General features: G+C 39.0%; 2 protein-coding genes across 2 annotated transcripts in view; one reads left to right on the top strand and one right to left on the bottom strand.

Annotated features, from left to right (window-relative positions):
- Positions 1 to 3,359: 3,359 nt before the first annotated feature.
- Positions 3,360 to 12,966, top strand: chpfb (chondroitin polymerizing factor b). The gene is given in 5 exon segments (XM_043240977.1): positions 3,360 to 4,062; positions 5,554 to 6,055; positions 6,057 to 6,122; positions 9,214 to 9,396; positions 10,384 to 12,966. Coding segments are annotated over 5 exon segments (2,316 nt in total). The 5' UTR covers positions 3,360 to 3,760; the 3' UTR covers positions 11,647 to 12,966.
- Positions 12,967 to 13,112: 146 nt separating this feature from the next.
- Positions 13,113 to 16,960, bottom strand: part of asic4b (acid-sensing (proton-gated) ion channel family member 4b) — a 30,638-nt gene continuing 26,790 nt past the window's right edge. The window contains exons 6-10 of the mRNA XM_043240978.1: positions 16,758 to 16,911; positions 16,136 to 16,227; positions 15,642 to 15,721; positions 15,349 to 15,528; positions 13,113 to 15,256 (exon numbers count right to left, since the gene is read on the bottom strand). Of these exons, the coding sequence (XP_043096913.1) occupies positions 15,155 to 15,256; positions 15,349 to 15,528; positions 15,642 to 15,721; positions 16,136 to 16,227; positions 16,758 to 16,911 (608 nt within the window). The 3' untranslated portion in view covers positions 13,113 to 15,154. The remainder of the gene's footprint in view (positions 15,257 to 15,348; positions 15,529 to 15,641; positions 15,722 to 16,135; positions 16,228 to 16,757; positions 16,912 to 16,960) is intronic.

Raw genomic sequence — 16,960 nt, 5'->3', positions numbered from 1 at the left:
GAATTTGTCTGTTAGAACATTTTCGAGCCAAACGGAATGAATTTCAGACGTCCACGCCAAACCATCTCTTCACATTTCGGGAGCAGAGAAAAACTTAAATTGACTTGTTGATTTATCATCTTGTTTAGAATATCAAAATAAAACTAGTCTTTCTCTCAGGGCGATATTTGGATGCACTGGGAAGCCTTTTATGGCCATTGATGTTTTCTTGCATCTGCCTCTCTTTTTTTGCAATTAGCTGGAGAGCTTTATCAACTGGCAGACACACAATATAGAAAGGGGTGCTTCATTTACGAATTAAAAAGAATTGCTTAGAAATTGCTGATATGATATTTCTAAACCATATTTACAGCTTATTTTTTTCAGTATCGATGCAGTATGTTTTGGAAGCAAAAACAGAGAAAGGATGTATGGAAACTTGCAAGCGTTTCTCCAAAATGCTTGCTGTATCCTGAGCCAGTGTCTCTGGGTGAAATTCCAACATATCTGGGAGTTCAAATTGAAAGTACTTAAAGGAATAGTTCACCCTATTAAACGTATTCTCAGCTCATCCTATTCTTTTTAATCATATAATCAGATGTGGAGAATTTTAGCAGTGACTCGGTCAGCAAAAGTGAATGGGTGCCGTCAAAATGAGATTTCAAACGGCTGGAAATAGTAGGGATTTGTTTTCTTGATTCACAAGATGTTAACAGATGTACTTGTGAATGATTGTGATGTTTTTATCAGCTATTTGAACTCTATTCTTATCTGACGGCACCCATTCACTGCAGAGAATCCACTGGGGAGCAACTGATGTAATGCTAAATTTCTCCATGTCAGTTCCAGTGAAGAAACAAACTCATCCAAATCTTGGATGGCGTGAGGGTGAGCAATTTTTTTTAGCAACTTTTCGTTTTTCACTTTTAAAAGTTTGGTCCTATTTATTCAATGAAACAGATAACAACGGGTTTACAGCTATCTACTTGTGAACATAAAATACGCTTGTCAGCGATGAGCAGAGCATTCTATGCATCGTGACCTTCTTGTTTATGATATGCATTTACGATATAATCTTAATAATATTAGCTACAAAGGTAATTGGACACAGTTTGCTCTCGGAAAGGATCAGGATGGAAACCTAAAATAAAAGGCTCTATGTCAGTATGGCTTTTCAGAGTCCTGCAAATAACACTGGGCGCGTTGAAGAGGCAGAAGGCTCTGCGATCATGTGATCCGGGCTTTCCGAGGGAGGTGGAGGCATAGTGGCATTATTTAGTAAACTGCCATACATTCCTTGCGTTTATCCCAGAGACAGTAAACAGCCTCAGCGTTCAGATGAAAACTGTGAGCTGTGAATGAACAATGCCTGGCTCGGGGCCCCATACACTATGATGGCTTACTGTGAATACCACAAGTGTGTGCTTGGACAATCATCTCCATCCACTCGGAAAGGTCTTTGACCTTCAGATCCATCCCTATGGTTTTATTCATTGCGCATTTTTGGTTGAACAAGTGGACAGTCGGAGGGAAACGAACAAAACGGTGTCGTGAAGCCTGTGCGTAATGTGGTTTTTAGCTCGTAAAATATGGAAAATGAATAAAAATTCTTCTCAAAATAATTTAAAGCTCCCTCAACATATATCTGCCTTCGCATTATGCTTTAAAACAATGCAATAACGCAAAGTATAGAAGCTTCTCTGCAAAAGCACATCTATTGGAAATCACACAATTTAAAGAATCACTGCCACCTAGTGGAAGAATAAAAAGACTACATACTTCAGTGTACTTGTCAGTTTTTAATATTCCTTGATGAACTTTGAACTTTGAGAGCTTTATACACTATGTACAGCAGTTTTGAAAATGACAAAGCTGGTAACACACACACACACACACACACACACACACACACACACACACACACACACACACAATCACACCAAATATAATATTTCCATTAGGATTATATTGTTTCTGACTAAAGGCACTTTAAAAACAATAACCATTATACTTCCAAAGTATGATTACCCATGGGAGAAGACTTCATGCTCCGCTTCATCTGCAGAAAGTAAAAGCGTAACAAACCCAACCCGCTGTCAGAATATTTACTGTTTTAACAACCACATACAAGGAGGAAAATGTTTTCTCAGTAACAACCGTGGGACAGAAAGACAGCGCGGCGCAGCTCTGGGGAGACCGCTGTGTTCTTCGGTCGTAGCCGCAGGCGTCAAGTAGAAGGAACAGATGTGATGCTCCAGGGGAAGACAGAATGAAAGAGAAAGCAAGGTCTGAGCTGTGTTTTTCTGTATATTGCACCATGTATGTGCACATTTAAAGTCTGCGAGTAGTAGTTACTTGTCCATGAATTACAAATTTATGGGAAGATTGGTGTGTGTGTGAAGCGTGAGATTGTATATTTGGAGATAATGTGAACCTGATAATGATATAATGATAATGATAACCCCTGTTTTATAGGGACCAGAGGCTACTTGTTTACTTATTTAACAATCTTAATGCAGAAAAATAAACATTTCATTTTTGGTTAAAACAAATATTTAGAATAATTAATGTTCTTAGCTTTTTTAACGTAATATTTAAAATATTTGAAACCCAGGATGAGAGGGGTTTTTTGTGTTTTAATTTGTAGATTGGCTTAAATATACTTCTGGGGACTTAAACCTCAATACACAGAATACACACAGACTCACTGAGGTCCCCAGGTACAAAAACATATAAATCATACAGAATTATTATTAATTATTTATTTGAGAAAGTAAAAATGCAGAATGTTTCACGTAAGGGGTAGGTTTAGGTGTAGAACATGCATGTTGTTTAATATAAAAAACATTACTCCGCTACTAGTCACTACAAGGATAGCTGACCAGACTCTCTGTTTGTGTGTGAGTGTGAGTGTGAGTGTGTGTGTGTGTGTGTGTGAGTGTGTGAGAGTGTGTGTGTGTGTGTGTGTGTGTGTGTGTGTGTGTGTGTGTGTGTGTGTGTGAGTGTGTGTGTGTGTGAATGTGTGTGAGTGTGTGTGTGTGTGTGTGTGTGAGTGTGTGTGTGTGTGTGTGTGTGTGTGTGAGTGTGTGTGTGAGTGTGTGTGTGAGAGTGTGTGTGTGTGTGTGTGTGTGTGTGTGTGTGAATGTGTGTGAGTGTGTGTGTGTGTGTGTGTGTGTGTGTGTGTGTGTGTGTGTGTGTGAGTGTGTGTGTGTGTGTGTGTGTGTGTGTGTGTGTGTGTGTGTGTGTGTGTGTGTGTGTGTGTGTGTGTGTGTGAGTGTGTGTGTGAGTGTGTGTGTGAGTGTGTGTGTGTGTGTGTGCGCGCGCGCGTCCCTGCCTAAAGCGTCCACATGTAGGATTACATTCACAGCCTCAAACACAATAGTCGCCCTCTAGCGAGACAAAGAAAGATCATAAACTTTCCAGGTCAAACGCGGTTTCCTCGCAATATCCTAGGGCAAACGACCAAATTCGCTTTTACCCCTAAATTACAGCTCGAGTTAATGATAGGTTAGTCGCGGTCTTCCAGATGGCGCCTCCTCCGTCCAAGCCTCTGTCGAATGGCGGCAATCAGCGCTTAGAATTTGCATTGACTGACGTCTGGCTAGAAAAGGGGCGGAGTCCGGAGCGACGACACGTCAGAAGGCAGCGGAGACGGTCGCGCCTGTCTTTATAGGTGCGAAGAGAGAGAGAGAGAGAGAGAGAGAGAGAGAGAGAGAGAGCGATTCCTCAGCCTCGTTCTGCTGAAAGCATCCCATCGTTGTACTGAAGAGCGACTGAAAGCATGAGAATTGCAATGTTAGTCTCTCTCATCAGGCCGAGCGGGCCGATTATAGTAGGCATCTCTCTGGGATTCACTCTAAGTCTCCTCAGCGTCACCTGGGTTGATGAGTCCTGCGACTCCGACCGGATGGGAGCCGCCGACGAGATGCTCGTGGGGCCGCCTGGGAGCTCGAAAGGGGCCCGTAAGCCTAGTTCGATATCCACCGGCACAACTGACAACGGAAATGTCGACGAGGACTTTGAGCCAAGAATAGTGCGTTATGACAAGCCTGCCCAGGAAGGTCCTCCAAAGAAAGTTTTCAGGTAGGTGTAAGCATGCAGCTCCACCAGTGAGTCTATATGCGCATCCTGACTCTCGGGTGTATTTAAAGCGTGCGTGAGCGGCTCTGAGAAGTAAAAAAAAGGAAAAAAAGAATAATAATAATACTGTTATTGTTATTATTAATAATAAAAACAGCACCTCTGACAGATTCTAATTCCTGCAAGAGGACTGCAGCTAAAATAAAGTTGGTTTGTCTTTTATGCACAAAAGAGGGAGCGTTTTAGTAGGGCGTTTGCTATTTAAAGAGCAAAGGCTCTGATCTTTGCCCCTTGGCCTCTTGAAGCTGATGCTCCTAATGATGTCGTCGGGTCACCTAAAGCGTGCTGTCAGTCACGGATCAGCGCTTCAGTAATCTGAACTACCGCGAGAGCGTCAGCGAATCAGCAGTGTGCTTAAAGGAACACTACACATTTTTTTGGGGGGGGGAAACGGGCTCATTCTCCAAGTCCCCCAGAGTTAATAATTTGAGTTTTAACGTTTTGGAATCTATTCAGTCGATCTCCGGGTCTGGTTATAGCACTTTTAGCACAGTTTAGCATAGATCATTGAATCCAATTACACCAGTTGCATCATATTTTTTCCTATTTAAAACTCGACTCTTATAAGGGAATCAGAAAATAAGTGCATAATTAATTTTGCAACGCATAATCGGCACATTTTAAACGTAATATTGCAACACCAAATGACAATTCAAATGTGTGGAAAAAAGAAAGAGATTTCAGAGTGGCAGAACATTTTCTATTTTCTTAAATACTATATACTTATATATAAAAATAATGCTCATATAAAAAATACTGCCAAATCAAATCAATATTTACTCACGTAGTGTTTGAGATAAAAGTACTAGGCTACTTAATTAATACGAAGCCTAAAATGTGTTTTAATGTCACTATGTGTGAGGATTGTATGATCTTTAAGTAATATTGGTCTTTAAATGTACACAAAGCGTACTTGCAATACCCCAATTAATATACTTAGAATAGCTTATTTCCACAAAATGAAAGTGCATTAAGTACAAAATTAGTTGTTCTAATTTAGCATAATGTGAACTTAATAAAAATACCGTTCAGTTGGACTTTTAGTACACTAAACTGGTGTATCTAAAAAGTACATATATGTAAATGTATTTTTAGTATACATAGCATGACGTATATGTATTTTAAATACACTTTAGTAAATATTTATTCTTCACTAGGGCTGTATCATATGTTTCATATTTTGGTTTGTCCTATCACTACGAACTGTCATACGGAAAGAACTGCATGTAAATTATTTTGGGTTTCAAGGGAAAAAACGACTTGGATAAATAGTGACACGACTGCTGCCTATTTTCGGCTTCTGTTTGTGGTGTCTTATAAACGGTTGGGTTGGTTTATTTAAGCAACTGACACATCAAACCCAGCTGTGCTTGTGACTTCCTAATGCGACTCTGCTGTGATTTCTTCTTTTATCCTCAATCTTTCTCTCTCTAGAGCCAAATATGCCAGCACAGAGCTTGGAATTCGTGAACGTCTCTTTGTCTCTGTATTTACCTCCAAAACCACCATAAGCACTTTAGCTGTGGCCATCAACCGGACCCTTAACCACCACCTGGATGGCAGGCTCGTCTTCTTTACAGGCACTCGCAGTCGTAAACTCCCTAGTGGAATGTTAGTGGTGGCCCATGGTGAAGAGCGCCCGGTTTCAAACATGTTCCAATCTGTCCGATACCTTCTAGAGCATCACATTGCTGATTATGATTGGTTCTTCTTCGTCCAGGATGATACCTACACCCAGCCGGGAAGGTTGAAGACCTTAGTAAGCCACCTGAGCATGGACCTTCAGCTTTACATGGGCCACCCTGGAGAGTTCATTGGAGGTGAGACCCAGGGGAGGTACTGTCACAGTGGACCAGGATTTCTACTCTCCCGTGCTCTACTTCTGAAGCTCCAGCCTTTCTTGGAGCAGTGCAGAACTGACATTGTGAGCATCAGACCCTGACGAGTGGCTCGGTCGCTGTATCATTGATTTTGCTGGCATCAGCTGTGTGGAGGAATATGAGGTAAGAGGTTATGATTAACTGGAACACAGATTTGGGTTATGACATCTATGCAATATTTTCATCATTTACTCAGCCTCATGCTGCTGTTGAACACAAAAGTAGATACTGTATGTTACATATATTACATAAGGGTGAGTAAATGCCGTCCATCCATCCAACCACCCATCCACAGAATTTTACTTTTTGGTTGAACTACTCCTTAATATTCACAGAGAACCAAGCAAAACTGCATTCTGTTTTCATGTTTATTTTTTGATCAGTATTCATTGGAACAGATTTGTTGAAACATTTAAGCACAGTAATCGATCCTCTGCAGTGAACGGGTGCCGTCAGCTGCTAAAAATGTCATTAAATTCAATTCTAGATTTTAATATATGTAATAAAAACATCACAATAATCCGCGAGTAGTATACACAACTCCAGTGCAGTGTTTGGAAGAAATATCCATCATTGAACCTGTTGTTATGTGGATTACTTGTGGATTATTGTGATGTTTTTATTAGCTCTTCAAACTCTTAAATATGTTCTTATAAAAGAAACAAACTCATCTAAATCTTGGATCGCCCGAGGATGAGCTTTTTATTTATTTATTTGATTTTTAATGAACTATTCCTCTAACTGTATTAAAAGTAAATCCCCAGCATATTGTATTTTCGACCAGAGACACTGGGATAGGCACAGCATGGGAGGTTTGGAAAATGCATGGATAGAAATGAAGCGCCACATTTCGAGGTGAACTATTCCCGTCTCATTGTTGTTGGTCTTCCTAAAGAAATGCTTTAAATCTCAACACAGACTTTTCAACGGAATCAGATCCGCATCGGCTTATTCCCTGTAATCACTAAGGCAGTACGTTTCTCATATCATGAGATTCCAATTAGGCCCAAGCCGAAATCCCAGAGCAAATGTGGCTGAGAGAGTTGTGTGCTGAAATAAACTGTAAGGAGGGGGGGATTGAGGGCCTGAACTATGTACAGATCATCCTGGTAAATTCTAAAAACAGGCCTGTGTTGATAAAGTGGACTTTTCATGTAGCTGGTTTCCCTTAGTTGGCAATGTTTATGCTGGTCACAAATGACTACATTTTTCACCTAGAGTCTCTAGTTTCGACAGGAAACCACATCACCCAAGGGTCCGTGCTTTATTGAGAGGGTGTGCTGTTATATATTGAGGGGCTGAATGCATCAGGGAGGCCAAATAATCAATAGTTCACAGTATTTTGAAAAATCTGAGGCAGGTACATTGATACACTCAAACAAGCTCACAGTCATGTGGAAATACTCTGCATATGTTCAAAACATGTATCGCACGTAATCCGCATCAGAGACAGTGTAGAATTTTGTGTGCTTGGTCAAATGGCGTAGGTGTGATAAGCTATAGTTTGTGAGTTATGGCTGCTAGCTTATGCTTTGACATAGAGGCGATGGAACACTTTTTCTTCTCTTAATCACCAGATCTGATTTCAGTCAGGTTTTCTGCATGACAAATAGCATTGAAAAGTTTGGGGTCAGTAAATTCGTTTTTAAAGAAAGTAATGCATTGAATGAAACCGATCAAAAGTGACATTAGGAATGTTGGAAATGACTTTAGTTGTAAATAAGGTTTAAACAAATGTTGTTTTAATTTTATATTTATCAAAAAACTACTATACCACTTTGCATTGATAATAATAACAGCACTACTGTAAACCAGCATTTCAGAAGAATCACGTGACACTTAAAATGCTGCTGAAATTTTATCGTTTTTTATCGTTGCTGTCATGAGAATATATGTATATTTTTATTTAAATTAAGTTATTTTAAATTGGAATAATGCCTAACAGTATTACTGTTTTACTGTTTTGTTTTGTTTTTTAAATAAAAACACATATTAGCACAACAGTTAACATAAGAGGCTTCTTTCAAAAACATTACAAAATCTTAAATCTTTAATTGGTGTTGTAGGTACTCTGAACCACATGTCTCATAGAAAATACATCTGTGACCCATTGACAGGATTCATGTTACAGGGACACAAAAATACAACCATGCTTTAGATTTACTGTAAACCAAACAAAGTTGTTGTTTTTTAATCTTTTAAGCAATTTCTGAATAGCTTATTTTATTTTTAAAAAGCAAATTGTAAGTTAATGCTAAAATCATTGTAGATTCAGGCTAATTAAAAAATCATATTAAACGATTTCATTAAAAAAAGTAGATTAATTGCTGTAAAGTGGAAATAAATTAGCAGTCTTAAAGTTTTGGAAGCAAACCAGTTAATCACAAACCCAACCCACAGTATAACTAGCTTTCATTGGTCAACTCAATTACACAGTCAGCTGTCAAAAAAAGTTTGGGCTTAAGGTCAGTCTTCAGAAAAATCATGGATGGATCAATCTGTGACAAAAATGAATGGCCTCTATAAGGATGTAGACATGTGTAGATCAGCACAGCATGCACTTAGAAACATAATGTATTAGAAGCAGATAAAGCTAAATAAGAATTTAATAAATACTTATTGTTGTACTGTAGGTAAACAATATGATAAGTAAATAATATTCAAAATAACGATTTCTTCTGTGATCCACAAAGAAACCAAAATCACTGGCTCTCGTTAGGTGAGCTATCAGTCTCATGCGGAGGCAATACATCATTAGACTAGTTTAGGTCTAGTTGTTCAAATTTAGGTCTTTTGAACATTTACGTAAAAAGCAGTGACCTGAACATAAAGCATCAGTAATTCACACAGACCTGAACATGCTGTTTGGATCCAGCATAAAACAGGTAAGAGTCCAGAAACCAGGATTACTTTAATGGAATGATGTACTTCTTCTGCTGCTGAGCCACAAAGTAAATGACTTCCTGTTCTCGGCAGGCCAGCTGCAGACCTGCTGCGATTTGTGCAGTTAATTAGCATGGTTACAACAAGACATTAAACAGCATTACTGCAAATTGCAAAGGTCTGCTGACTAAAGCTGACCAGAATTAACCTGGAGGCGCTGTCTATGAAACTATGACCACATTCTTGTTACACTGCCAAATGTTGAGGCATGTAGAAAACAAGATACGTGTAAATATATTGATGTAAAATAATATATTTTGCTTTACCTCAGGGCCTGAATTATAATTATTTTACGATGGAAAACAACATGGACCTATCCAGAATGGAGAATGATGGATTCCAGAATGCTCTTACAGTTCATCCTGTGGCAAGCGCCGAACTTGTGTATCGTCTGCACAAACGTTTCACAGAAATAGAACTGCAGAAGACATATGAAGAGATCGAAAAACTACAGGTTAGATTTTCAACTTCTCTACAATAACTTATCTTACTTCAGCACTGCTTTTTAAGCAGACGTTGCTTACAAAAGCCATCAAAACCAACATCTGTACTTTACGTGTATGCATGCTACAGTACAGTAAAGTGACATTTAGCTTGTCACTTGGGCAGTACCCTCACCGGCAGTACCCTCACCGGTACATCTTTCTACCTTATCTACCCATAAAGTGGTGGTTCTAATATTTTTTTATTTGTTAAATTTACAAAGGTGTGGAGTGACTTCTGTGCCTTTTTTATCCAATCAAACATACTGTGTTTAAGAGCAAAACTAATTATATTTGTAGTTAAAAAATCTATTTTGAATTACAAAATAATAAAGTAATTGATAACAAAAATCTTTGCACTGCAAACAAATGCTAATATACAAAGCAAAGAGTTTTTTTAATTACAGTATTATTAGTTTTCCCTTTATGTTTGACTGAATGAAAAAGACAAGAAAGTAACTCCATAAAAAACCCTCATGACTTTTGTTATTTACTCGATAAGAAAGGGTTCATTGTTTTTTTTTTTTTTACCTTTTTATACAAAAATTTTTAGAACTTATAACTTTACAAATTTGAAAACATGATGACATTTTAAGATTATAGTCTTTGCATGACTTTTTGAGGCCTAAAAATCACATCTCAATATATTCAGGTTTTCTAAAGCCACGGTGTTCTCTAAAGAAAATAAAACATTTATAAAGAAGAAGAAATACATTGCTAAATATTTTAGCTGCTATCTTGAACTCTCCTTGAAAGTTTGCTGATGCTCCTGGCTAAAAACCACTGATCTAAAAGGTACTACACTAAACTTTAATATACTTATATGTGCTCTTAAGAAACTAAAATGTACACTTCAAAATGATTGAAAGGTATGAAGGTGTACTGTGGACCCAGTGACAAGCCTTTCTTGTTTCTATGGATTTTGTCAACTATTTATGAATCTTACTTTTCACCCTTAGTCTGAGATAAAGAACGTCAGTGAACTAGCAGTGGATGGAAACAAGAGTGCCTTGTGGCCCATTGGCATCACACCTCCCTTTGAACCCAAGAGCCGCTTTGAGGTACTCCGTTGGGACTACTTTACCGAAGATAACCTTTTCTCCTGCGTGGATGGAGCCCCTAAATGCCAGCTCAATGGTGCTGATCGAGATGACGTGACTGACGTCATCAAGGTCGCTGTTGAAGAGCTCAACAAAAAATACAACCCTTTTGTACAGCTGAGTGCTCCGCGGCTGGTGAATGGTTACAGGCGTTTGGACCATACACGAGGGATGGAGTACACCTTGGACCTGCAGTTCCAGGCAACGACTGAATCTGGTCACCAGAAATCTATCGCTCGTCGTGTACACCTTGTGCGACCCCTCAGCCAAGTAGAGATTATCCCCATGCCTTATGTCACCGAGGCTACACGTGTCCACGTCCTCCTGCCTCTCACAAGTTCTGACTCTTATGCAGCGCTCCGCTTCTTGGATCACTGTTCCTCCAACTTGTTTGAGACCGGCGAGAATGCAGTTCTTAACTTCCTCTTCACCTACGAACCCGCCGAGGCCCAAAAAGTGGGTACAAAAGATGTCTTTGCAGAGGTCAAGTCTAAGATCGCCTCTGTCGAGCGTAGATATCCCAGCGTGAAGGTGTCTTGGATCAGCATAAAGACTGAAAGTCCGGGTCTCCTGCGGATCCTGGATATTGTATCTAGGAAGCATCCGGTGGAAACCCTCTTCCTCCTGGTCACCGTTGACACTGTACTCAACTCAGAGTTCTTGAATCGATGTCGTATGAATGCCATCAGCGGCTGGCAGGCTTTCTTTCCCATCCATTTCCAAGATTTTGACCCCGGCGTAGCTTATCCAGACAAGGTTCCTCCTGCCACACCAGACCTGGTCAGGGAAGCGGGTCATTTTGACCGAAAAACCTTTGAAGAAGCGTGTTTCTACAACTCTGACTACATGTCCTCACGCACTCGGATGTCTGGGGATTTGCAGGAGAACGAGGAACTGCTGGAGAGCCTGGATCTTTATGACGTGTTTGTGCAGTATTCGGGGCTGCACGTGTTCCGTGCTGTCGAGCCAGCTTTACGGCAGGCATATCGCAACCGGACCTGCGATCCTAGGCTGAGTGAGGACGTGTTCCACCGCTGTCTTCAGAGCACTCTGGAGAGCCAGGGATCACGTTCCCAGCTTGCCTTGCTGATATTTGAACAAGAGCCAGGGAACAGCACCTGAGGAGCTTCCAAACAAGCAATAGTGGGGTAACTGTAGACTGGATGATCCGTAGCAGCACTTCCTCTCCATTTTAACATCTGTCAACCAGTTCTTCAGTAAAAGCTGTTTGACTGAAACCAAAGAGAAACTTTCTGAAAAGAACATTCTGAGACATGTCTAGAGACACCTTTTTCGTGAGCACTTGACTCACAACTGTTAATGCACTACAAAACAATTCATTCACTGTGCTTTTCGGAGTTATTGTAGAATTTTTTATTGCGGCACATTTCTTTAGGATGAATTGCCATTGTTTTTGTAATTCTTCATTGGTAAATGCAATTTACCTCACAGACTTGTGGAGTTGAGCCCTAAGTATACTTCGGTTCTGACAGATGCTAGCATATGTGTACAGCCGAACTTCATAGCCTTTCAAAACAACTTCATTTGATGGCATGCACACACGTTTCAACTTTGTTCAGTATCTGCTCTATTACTTTCTAGAAATTATAACAGATAAAAAATGACTTTGTACTCACTTTAACTAGAGTTGCGGGAAATAACCTTCTCACACAAGTGGCATCGGCTGTTTTTGCCTTATTCAGTATTTTGTTATTGTTGATCTTTTTTTCCCCGACTGTGAAACAAATGGCCTGGGCCACTTTTGCCACCTCGTGGACAAACTAGTAATGCAAAAAAAGTAAGACTCTTGTGCATTGTAAGCATACAGAATTAGGCTAAGTTGGGTACATACCTCAAGATAATCTCAAGATTTAGTTTGTGGTCTCTCACATCTTGTTTAAAAATCTTTCAGTGTGTACCCAGCCTTACATGGTTGAAATATTTGCCAGCGTACATACAATATACAGATTTTAGCGTGTAACAGGCTAGGTCTGTAAGTAGCCTAAAAAGGAATGTGGAATCAGTGGAATTTGTGCTGAAAAACTACATTACCCATGATGCTGTATAGCTGGTCCACCAATCAGAGTTCTCATGAAACTTAAATATTTATGTATATATTCATATTTTCTAATATTTACAATGTTTCAGTTGTTTCAAATACTTTTTGCATAAAATGGAGTTTGCAATATTGGGATTCACCCTGTAGATGGTTGTTTTTAATGGCTAATAGCGCTTTAACCAAAATGTTTTTTTTCTTATTCCATATCGGAAAAATGTCTATTAAATATCTATAATGAAATTTGTCACACACTGTACACATAGCATGCTTCTCTCCCCCCTAAACCAGTACAGCACAAATCCCACCCAAAGCCAATTCTAAAAACCTATCCATTTTAATCCATCCATCATATTTATAAACTGAATCCATGAAGTCTTGAAGGTTTTGTGCTTAACTGTCTCAAGAAAAAAAAAACCTATCAATATACTAGTATTGGTGTTAAAAATAAAGTATACTTGGGGTTAGTGATGGAGCTGGAAAGGGAATGTGAATAGAATGTTGTTTTTTTCAGTAATTGTAGTGAAAGGAATTGTTTTGCATTTTTATTGTGTCTGCAGCTGAGGGCAGAGAGGATCAAGTATGTTTACAACAATACTGGACAGTTCAGAAAAGGCGAATGCATAAAGCTACTTCCACAATGTATTTTGCATTATTCCAGTATTCTGAATCCACCCATGTTAGAAATACATTCCAGTATTCCACCCACACTTCCTTTTCCTGTGAGCTGTGGCTGTCTGGGACAAACTAACTATATTGTCCATGTAAAAATCTGTGCCTTTATATCTGCTCCTTCACAGTCAAACGCTTCTCGGCTATGCAACCAGCAACCAGCAATCAAACGAACACACAAAAAAACACTTTTTAGTTTAGTTTTGTTTTGCACATAAACCAAATATTTATAAATATTTAAAATGTCCAGTTTTTTAGTTTTTTTCCTCGTATGTTTTTTGTTTTGCTGTTACAAAAAGATGTTCGAGAGAGCAGAGTGGCAGGTGATGGGCTCTGTGGAACTGACATGCTGTAATGAGATTATAGAGTTAATGCATCACACTGCAGATGTTTACAGTGTGCTCCGTTCTGCTGCTAACAGAAATGGTTACAGATGAAGAGCTTAAAAGGCTCTAATTCTATTTGTCGAAAGTGTGTCAATGTCGGCGACGGCACATTTTCATAATTATTATTATTGTGTGGTCACAACCTATTTGCTCACACATTGGATTACAGTCATCATCCTGACGTATTCTTTAAAAAACCCCAACTCTTTATTCACCAAACACTTCCAAAGTAATTTGCAGAATTGCACGATTATACATAACGTTTCTACCCTCGAAAGTCCACTGTTATGGAGTCACCAGACCTTGACAAGTTCATACAACCCGGTGTTGATAATACATAATAGTTGTTTGTGTTTTAATAATAAGCCCACTAGATGGCAGTAAGAACAGTTTTTTTTCCTCCTTGAGAAACTGTCCTCATGTACGAGGTTAATTGTGGAAATTCTGCATATTCAATCAGAAGGCTCTGGCTTTTGACCAGTCTCCAATACATTATTCAAGTCACGAAATTATAAAAAAGGGAGAAGAAGAAGAAGAAGAAGAAGTCAAGATGGTTTTAAGGTTATACACGGACAGTTTGGTTTAATCTGTAGTCAGTATTACTGTGTATATAGTCTTTTTAAACCATTTTTTAATTATTATTTAACATTTTTTAGATGGAAATGATGGATATTCAGCAAAATGTTACTACAAATTGAAATGTGTTTGTATTTGAATGTGCTTGTATTTGAATACAAAATAAATATCACCTCTACCTTTTTATATTCATATAAATATGTAGTTATGTTTTTATTTGATTTTCTTTCTTTATTGTTCACTAGAGATGATTTCAGCAAACGGTGTGCTCCAGTGTGGCGTTTTTCCATGTTTCAAACCTAGAGACAGACTGTTTCATTATAAGGACCACAGCACAATGGAGAAGTTACATAAGACTGAAAACGAACATAACACCTACTCACAGAGAAACGAATGGTATATTTTAGCTGTTCTCCTACCGAGAAGCCTCATTATGTTATTAAGAAATGTGAAAAGGTGAAATGGCGCAAGCACTGTACATTACCATAAGAAGAACCACGCAGAAACCCAACTTTTTTTTTTTTTTGCACAAAGCAACAACTGTTTGGTTGCGTCATCTCTTATATCTTTCGTTTAGTTCATATTTGTCCTGTCGAACGGGTAATTTACGTGGAATGCGACATCCTGACCGATTGTGATCCCTTCAGGTCCTTTCTTCTTTGAAATCTACGATAGGTCCATCCAGATGGGAAAAAAAAATCAACAAAAGCACATGTGAAACGCATTGTGTGGTTTCTTCATCTGGTATCGACTTAAACAATGAGAACAGTGACGGCGTGACTGGTTTGAGCCGGTTTCACATGAGGTCCTGGATTAGGCTTTGGCTGTAGCTTTATAAGTGGGAAAAAAATGAAATTTGTATTTCAGTGTACAGGGTCTGTTCAAGACCCCAATTTCAAGTTCAGTGACATGAAAAATAAATACAGAGAAGAGGCGTCTCTTAACAAGCGAAGTCCTGCTGTACGACTGCTTGTGCATTGTGATGATTTGGTAATATCGAAGTTGGATGTGCGCCGTGCGGTTGAGCCACTTCATTAGCTGCCTGTTAACAAACGAATGGCATGATGCGGATCATCGGTTATTAGGTGCAGCGCATATATAAGCCATCCAAAAACACCGGTTTCTCTCACTCACCTTGACTTTGACTTCTTCGAATCTCACCGTAGCTATAGTTCCGGCTGCCAGCTGAGCTTTCAGGTTCTGCTCTCGTAGGTTCTTTGTTCTCTGGATCTGCTCTTGGATCAGGTTCCGTTGGTTCTGTGGTTTCTGACTCTTTTTTGGTTTCAGGAGTTGCTTGATTTTGCATTTGACAACCTACAGAGATAAAGATTAAAAGCAGACTGAAAGGACAAGAGATGGTGTGTATTAATGCAAGTGTGTTTACGTGAAAGTCATGGGACTGTCCTTTCGCAATGAACTGAAGGTACCTCATAGATATAGTCAAGTATTTCCAGTATAGTCAGAATACTGGCTCCAATGAAGAGCCCCATCTGTCCACCAATATCTCCTGGAAATGGAAACCAAACAATGATGACAGAATCAAATTAAGTCTTTTCTAAATAGATTTTTTGGCACCTGTACTTTACTTCATTTTTAAAAGGGGCTTCAGCAGCTCTATAATACTACACAAAAATTGTGGTATTTATCAGACTTTTGTCTCAAAGTGAACCCTGCATGTTCCTCACCAGTATGATTTTCAACACTGACTTTTGACTTCCTTTATTTGACCAAAAACACGAGACGTTAACATGAAAAGCATCTCCTCTTTTCTTGCCTAGTGGAAAGTGAGTGAAACAGGTTTCAAATGACCTGATTTTCATTTCTGGGTGAACTATCCCTTTAATCCTTCTTTGAGAAGATGGGCATGTCATGCTTCTGATGACCGTAACAGATGTTTAGTGTGTGCGGATCGCAAACCTACCTAACAGACCGGCAATGTCGTATGCTTTCTTCTGTTCTATTGTCTCATAGTTAAGGGCCTCAAAGAAAATATCCAAGATGAGAAAGTTGTCTCTGTACAATGAAAAGTTTAATAAAAATGTTTAATTCCCTGCAGGGAAACAGTAAGGAAATGAGCCTATTATTTTTTTTTTGTATTAAGGAAAGAAAAGGATTAGCACCAAAAATTGTAAAAAAAATAATAATTAGTAGAAACCACAGAATGTCATTATAGAGCAGTCTATTAAAATATTTTTTTCCCTATTATTGAGCCAGTGAATAGAAGACCACAATTACATTTTTCATCCCATTATATAACTGACAGAATTTGGACAATAGGAAACCTGCTATAGCTATTAGAAAAGCTGATAGAATTTGTGAGAGAAGCGTGTTTTGCAAAAATAAATAAATAATTAATTAATAAAAATGCTGTGCAGGTATCCTTGCAGAAACACATTTAGATTCCATTGGAAAAACTGCTGGGTTTGTTTCCTCTCTGGTCTGTCTGAGGGTATAAACTATAATATTCGAATATGTTCAGCAGAAGAATGAAGACTACCCCATGAGACTGTGTGTATGTGTGGCCGTTTATGCATTAGACGTACCTGATGTATTCCTCCGATTTCTGGTATTTGCGAGAAAGGTAGCGAGCAGAGCCCCTGCTGGGGATTTTAACCATAGAGAGCTCTTTTCCATACCGAGTCAAATTACAGGGTGTCTCGCAGGGGCATGAGTCACCTGTGCTCTTCTGGAGTAAAGCTGGAAAACAAGTGTCCAGAAAATATTGATAAATTACATTTGCTGAGGA

The sequence above is a fragment of the Puntigrus tetrazona genome, chromosome 6 (assembly GCF_018831695.1).
Source record: "Puntigrus tetrazona isolate hp1 chromosome 6, ASM1883169v1, whole genome shotgun sequence".
NCBI classification, from domain to species: domain Eukaryota; kingdom Metazoa; phylum Chordata; class Actinopteri; order Cypriniformes; family Cyprinidae; genus Puntigrus; species Puntigrus tetrazona.
This window is presented reverse-complemented; position numbering and strand designations above follow the sequence as displayed.